Raw genomic sequence first — 7,211 nt, 5'->3', positions numbered from 1 at the left:
AATGGGATTGGAGTCCACTCCTTTAGAATCAATAGCTTTATATGGTAGACCTAGACCTGTAATGAAAGCGGTACTAGATGTATAGACTGTTACTTAATAAATAAATCACTGCGTTAACATACTTCTGGGAGGAAGAAAATAAATAACAGCCTATCAAGCAGCATAGGCTCTCTAACCCACACAGTGAGTGATTGGATGTGTCTCGCCTTCATTTGGACCCAGGCCTAGGACACTGAAACATAGGCTGCAAATTGACGTTGGGACAACAACAACAAAAGCTGTGTCTTATCTAACGGACCCTGGATCGTTGCAGAGATCAGCATCTGATAGGATCTCTGCACGTATTCAACTATGCATCGTTACATCGCCCTTTCCTTGCCCTACTCGTGTTGGATCAATTCAACAACTTGTAGCCTATACATTTCTTCTGCATCTGTGTTTTTTTTTTTTTAGGTATGTTATCCTTTACGTTTGAGGGGTGATGTTGGGGTATAGAAAACTCCGCATCCTTTCTCTAATCTAATTGTCAGTCTTGATATGGCTTGTGAACGTGCAGTCCGCCTCTCACCCTCCTGCCACGTGATTCCCATCCAAGCCAATCAAAGGGTGAGGAAGAATCCGCGGCGACTCTCTTCCTGATTCGGCCCATTTATCAGCATCGCGGACTGTGACGAGCGCCTTCTCTGTCTACTGACCGACCGACAGACCGAGAGAGAGCGAGAGAGCGAGAGCACTACCCTTGCACACAGTTAGGTCAGATAAAGGTAAGATGAAGACGTTCTATTTTCTATTCTTTTGCGAAATTCGTTTTTTGTTGTTGTAATTACTATAATTGTCTCAAATCGTATAAAATATCCGCTACTTTTGCATTATTTGTCTGATGCCATTGTAGGCCCTACATTATTTCCCCTTTATCGTATTATCAGAAATGCAAATTGGTCTCATAAAGTGTTATACTTTTTTTTTTGTCTTTTGCCTTTTCATTTTCAAGCTATTAATGACTTTCCTATTTAAATAAAGGTAAAATAAAATAAATAAATGACATGATGGTGCCTGGCCACGGCTTGCAGCCTGGTAGCTTGTCTATTTTTAACCCGTCCGGTCAGCTGGCGAGATGTCACTCCATTTAGAAACGGCAGTGAGGGGGAAAGGAAAGGGCGTCATATTACAACCACACAGCTAGATAACAGTGTTTTATCACTACTGAAATACACTGCCACACCTTCCTGTGCCTTTTTTCATAGGCAAAGGCATTTCACCGTTCATTCATTGCTTGTCATGGGGCGGCAAGGTAGCCTAGTGCTTTAGGCCAGTAACCGAAAGGTCGCCGGTTCGAATCCCCGAGCCGGCAAGGTGGACATACCTGCTGTTCTGCCCTTGAGAATGGCAGTTAAACCCCAACAAGTGCTCCGACGACGTGGACATCGATTAAGGAAGCCCCCTTCTGACTGCTATGGTGGACAGTCTGTTGCAGATACAATGTAGCCAGATGTGGTTACTTTGTTGTTCCCTTTCAGAGATGCTAAGAAATCAATGTTTCCATTGCACACGCAAAGATAAATGTTTAAATAAATAGTTTAATTTATATTTGTTAAAGTTAAATCATTAAACTAGGGAGAAAACACAGCAAAATACTTATTGACATACCCAGAGATAAATCAAAAACTGGCGAAGGAACGAAGCTGAATTAAATACTTGAATGTCAAGTCTTTTATTGTTTAAATTCAGTGTGAGGAAGCCATTTTATAGGAGCCATTTTATAGTAGCCTATCAGCAGGTTCAACTCTGTCTTTCTCCGTCTCTGCACACTGAGACGAGGAGAAAAAAACATTGCCGTTACATATGTTAGCTACGTGTTATAAGTAATGTGTTATAGCTGTGTTATAGCTGTGTTATAGCTGTGTTATCATTACTACCACATTATTATGTTCTGTTTCTTTAAAATGTCAGGTGACATTAGGTACTTTGTTGTCCAACTGTAGGCTAAACATTAGTCCTGACCAGTGTTGTGAGGTCTATAGAGAAGACAGTCCTGTCTCTGTGTATTTATGCTTCTGTTTGTGTGGGCTGACATTGGCCCTTCTTCCCTCTCTGTGCTTTGTAGCCCAGTGGAAAGTTTCCACACCATGGACATTTAATACCAGATCCTTTTCCATTGTTCCAGTAGGGGTTGGCTGATGGTGTGTGTGTCTGTCTGTCTGGTTTTAGTGGCTAAAGGCTGGAACATGGGGGTTCATTCATCAGGGAAAGTCAGATAAAACCGATGAAATGAAAATCCATAGTCTGTGTGCAGAACAGTCTAGTACAGACAAGGGTAGGGCAGGCCCGGACCTCAATCTGGTCTAAAATCGAATATAAACAGTGAATTAAAATCCATCACTGATGTTATGTATTGGGGAACACAGTCCATTTCACCCGGGGCATCTGCAAAAATACTGAATATAGAGCCTTGATGTGGTTTAAAATCTCTCTTCTCCAAACACGTTTGAAATGCGAGGTGTTAACTGGGCTGTTTCATCGTAGGGTAATGTTCAGGACATTACAGACTTCACAGTAAATGCTGTTTCATCGTAGGGTAATGTTAAGGACAGGCCTAATACAGACTTCACAGTAAATGCTGTTTCATCGTAGGGTAATGTTCAGGACATTACAGACTTCACAGTAAATGCTGTTTCATCGTAGGGTAATGTTCAGGACATTACAGACTTCACAGTAAATGCTGTTTCATCGTAGGGTAATGTTCAGGACATTACAGACTTCACAGTAAATGCTGTTTCATAGTAGGGTAATGTTCAGGACATTACAGACTTCACAGTAAAGGTATACTATGTTCTGAAATGGCTTTGAACCAAAAGCACACGTTGTGCTCTATTTCCCCTGTAAAGTGGTACATGTACCTGGCAAAGCCTAGGCAATGTCATGTGTAGTAGTCTGTTAGTAATTTGCTTTGTCATATTGAAAAAAATACTTGGATGCAGCATGCAGCAATTGATTTGGCAGAAAATGATTCAGCAGAAAACGTTGGTGAAGTAACATGTCAGGCGAGACAGGCTAAGTCTCGGGGCGGCAGCGTAGCCTAGTGGTTAGAGCATTGTAAAATAAGAATGTGTTCTTAACTGACTTGCCTAGTAAAATAAAGGTAAAAAAAATAACATTAAAATAAAATAAAAAGTCTGCATCTTAACCCAGGGGTCATTTGACCAAGTCATGCTGCAGAGATCGACGCGTCAGCCCCGTGGAGACCCTCCCATACATATTTTACAAGGACACACCCATGCTTTGGCCACACAGACCGCAGCAACTGTGTACAGGTTGTGCTCACATCACATGACATTGTCTACAGTATTATCTGCGCAGGTCTGTCAACACATTTCCCCAGAGCAGTGGGTACCATAGGTACAGTCCGTGGACTTTCATGTTGACTCTATGCTTTTGTGTTTTATGCTTTAGTTTTTTTAATAATGTAAACGTTTCTGTTTTATACTGTTGGATTCTGTCATTGAGCATTTCAAATGTTGCCAAATTTCTGTCCTGACTCACTGTCATGACTTCAGACTTAGATCCTCACTGAGGGCTAGTGTGTAGATGTCTTCAACATTTACCTCTCCCCATTCTCCTTTATCTCCTCTCCCCCATTCTCCTTTATCTCCTCTCCCCCATTCTCCTCTCTCTCCTCTCTCCCATCCTCTTAACTCCCATCCACCTCTCTCTCCCATCCTCCTTTCTTACATTCCTCTCCTCTCTTCTCTCCTGTGTAGTTCCAGAACCATGTCCATCCTGAAGATTCACGCTCGTGAGATTTTCGACTCCCGTGGAAACCCCACCGTGGAGGTCGACCTGTACACCAAGAAAGGTAAGAAGAGATTCTACCGGAGCAGGGGCTATCTGTACACTTTGTTCTCTGTAGGGTTAGGGTTCGACTTTGGGTGCATGTTGTCCTTACCACAGTTTTCTCTAAGGGAGACAGTCTTCATAGTTTAAGCAACATTGCATGCATGCACGTTGTCTATGATATATTTAGTAACTGTCTGCGGTTTTCAGATTTAGAATAAAGCATTGCTAATTATGGAACGTCGTTTGGGTCTTTTGATGTCCCAAAAAATATACACACGTCAAATAACCCCATTAAATAAGTTCGTTGACCAGTCAGGACCTGCATGTGACTGCATGCCACATAATAATTTAACAGGTTTATTACTTTGTTTTACGTAGCTAGCTATTGCACATTGATTACACTATCACTCATATGTCACAGCGATTCACCGATAGGCATGCTTTGATGCTGGTCAAGTTTTATCTCGTGGACATGCCGCATGAGCGGAGAGGAGACACTCTTCCCCAAGCACTGGACAGTGCTGGTCAGAAACAAAGCTAGCTAGCTGAAGGATGCAAACAATGTTCTCCCCAAAAACATATCAAAACAACATCATCTGTTTCAGTAGCTATAGTTAGTAGCTAACTGTCTAGCTAGGTGTCTTCATCTAAAATACCGATAATTTATAACACAGTTCGTATTTGATTAATGATGGTCGGACCTATCTATGTGAAGCTAGCCACAGTAAGGATTAGCCACAATATTTGTCATTTGCGGTTCGCCTTCAAAATAAAAGTTCCTTTATTGAAAGTGATGCAAATTAATACAAATAGTGGAATCATGCCATAATGGAATAGGTTGGAATGTTGTTATATAAATTCAACAAAATAAAATAATTTGTTAATTGGACAAAAATCTGTTGAAATCACACTGTGGCTGTATTAGACTTTAGAACTGTATTGAGGACATATTTATTTCACTGTACAGCCTTACCTATGGATTGTGGATCATTGACATGGGGCATCAGTCTTGAAACTAGCATAGGCAACAACAACATCTACCTGGACGGAAAACAGTGATGCACATAACACACAACCCTGTCTACGGGCGTATGGGGAAGGGTTCTTTAAATGTAACATCCAATCAAAATTGGCTCCCAGCAGACCATTGCAATAGAAAATTATCCAGACCTCCAAGGAAGGCGTGACAGTCCCTCTCCAACTGACAATGAGTTAGCTCCAGGCTAGTCCCTCTCCCACTGACAGAGTGAGTTAGCTCCAGGCTAGTCCCTCTCCTACTGACAGAGTGAGTTAGCTCCAGGCTAGTCCCTATCCGACTGACAGAGTGAGTTAGCTCCAGGCTAGTCCCTCTCCTACTGACAGAGTGAGTTAGCTCCAGGCTAGTCCCTCTCCGACTGACAGAGTGAGTTAGCTACAGGCTAGTCCCTCTCCGACTGACAGAGTGAGTTAGCTCCAGGCTAGTCCCTCTCCGACTGACAGAGTGAGTTAGCTACAGGCTAGTCCCTATCCGACTGACAGAGTGAGTTAGCTCCAGGCTAGTCCCTATCCGACTGACAGAGTGAGTTAGCTCCAGGCTAGTCCCTCTCCGACTGACAGAGTGAGTTAGCTACAGGCTAATCCCTCTCCGACTGACAGAGTGAGTTAGCTCCAGGCTAGTCCCTCTCCGACTGACAGAATGAGTTAGCTGCAGGCTAGTCCCTCTCCGACTGACAGAGTGAGTTAGCTACAGGCTAGTCCCTCTCCGACTGACAGAGTGAGTTAACTACAGGCTAGTCCCTCTCCGACTGACAGAGTGAGTTAGCTCCAGGCTAGTCCCTCTCCTACTGACAGAGTGAGTTAGCTACAGGCTAGTCCCTCTCCGACTGACAGAGTGAGTTAGCTACAGGCTAGTCCCTCTCCGACTGACAGAGTGAGTTAGCTCCAGGCTAGTCCCTCTCCTACTGACAGAGTGAGTTAGCTCCAGGCTAGTCCCTCTCCTACTGACAGAGTGAGTTAGCTCCAGGCTAGTCCCTCTCCTACTGACAGAATGAGTTAGCTCCAGGCTAGTCCCTCTCCGACTGGCAGAGTGAGTTAGCTCCAGGCTAGTCCCTCTCCAACTGACAGAATGAGTTAGCTCCAGGCTAATCCCTCTCCGACTGACAGAGTGAGTTAGCTCCAGGCTAGTCCCTCTCCTACTGACAGAGTGAGTTAGCTCCAGGCTAGTCCCTCTCCGACTGACAGAGTGAGTTAGCTCCAGGCTAGTCCCTCTCCGACTGACAGAGTGAGTTAGCTCCAGGCTAGTCCCTCTCCTATTGACAGAGTGAGTTAGCTCCAGGCTAGTCCCTCTCCGACTGACAGAGTGAGTTAGCTCCAGGCTAGTCCCTATCCGACTGACAGAGTGAGTTAGCTCCAGGCTAGTCCCTCTCCGACTGGCAGATTGAGTTAGCTCCAGGCTAGTCCCTGTCCGACTGACAGAGTGAGTTAGCTCCAGGCTAGTCCCTCTCCTACTGACAGAGTGAGTTAGCTACAGGCTAGTCCCTCTCCTACTGACAGAGTGAGTTAGCTACAGGCTAGTCCCTCTCCTACTGACAGAGTGAGTTAGCTACAGGCTAGTCCCTCTCCTACTGACAGAGTGAGTTAGCTCCAGGGTAAGGGTAGCCTATCCTACAGTCGACTAGAGAGAGCTAGCAGATCAGATAGAGTTGGGGGAGTATAAATAGCCCCCGTTTGTAATGGTCATATAGACACAAATACAGTAGGATCAGTGTTTCCCCTTTTTTCATTTAGCACGGGCACCCTGCCGCTGCTAAGGTGTTGCTGCCGTGTCCCCCAAAAATTATGACAAACATTTTAAAAATACATTTCTGCTGAGACGTGCTTTTATAGGGATAGTGAGAGATTGGTAATTACCCAGTGAGATTAACTCGTGGATACCATTTTTATGTGTCTGCATGCAGTTTGAATGATTTTGCTAGCTAGCCATTCACTGGTATGCAGTGTGGCCAACAACCATTTGCTGGCTTCCAGACAGTACTAGGGTGGACTGAATACTAAATGTAGCAATCGGTTGCAGATACAATGTAGTCAACTGTGGTTACTTTGTTGTTCACTTTCAGAGATGTTGATGAAATCAATGCTACTATGTTTCCGTTTGCACATCGACAATGGAATAGACATAGTGCACGTTTACTAAAGATAAATGTTTAAATAAATCTGTTAGAGTTAATCATTAAACTAGGTTGAACACACAGCAAAATATTTATTGTCATACCCAGAGATAAATGAAAAACAGGCGAAGGCAAAAAGCTGAATTTAATACTTGAATGTCAAGTCTTTTATTATTTATTTTATTGCAAGAGACATTTTATTGTAGCTATTTAATAGTAGCCTATCAGGTT

At 43.6% G+C, this 7,211-nt stretch overlaps 1 protein-coding gene across 3 annotated transcripts in view; it reads left to right on the top strand.

Moving 5' to 3' along the window:
- The first annotated feature begins 498 nt into the window (after window positions 1-498).
- The window catches only part of LOC106566383 (alpha-enolase), a 29,251-nt gene continuing 22,538 nt past the window's right edge, over window positions 499-7,211 (top strand). For 2 of the 3 annotated variants that reach the window (XM_014134351.2, XM_014134352.2), the window contains exons 1-2: window positions 499-764; window positions 3,759-3,853. In XM_014134351.2, the coding sequence (XP_013989826.1) occupies window positions 3,769-3,853 (85 nt within the window). In that variant the 5' untranslated portion in view covers window positions 499-764; window positions 3,759-3,768. Of the gene's footprint in view, window positions 765-3,376; window positions 3,397-3,758; window positions 3,854-7,211 lie in introns of those variants that run through there. The other variant, XM_014134353.2, reaches the window with a different exon arrangement.

Source organism: Salmo salar, chromosome ssa13, assembly GCF_905237065.1.
Source record: "Salmo salar chromosome ssa13, Ssal_v3.1, whole genome shotgun sequence".
NCBI lineage: Eukaryota > Metazoa > Chordata > Actinopteri > Salmoniformes > Salmonidae > Salmo > Salmo salar.
Note: the sequence above shows the minus strand (reverse complement) of the source record. Positions and strands in the feature narration are given on the sequence as shown.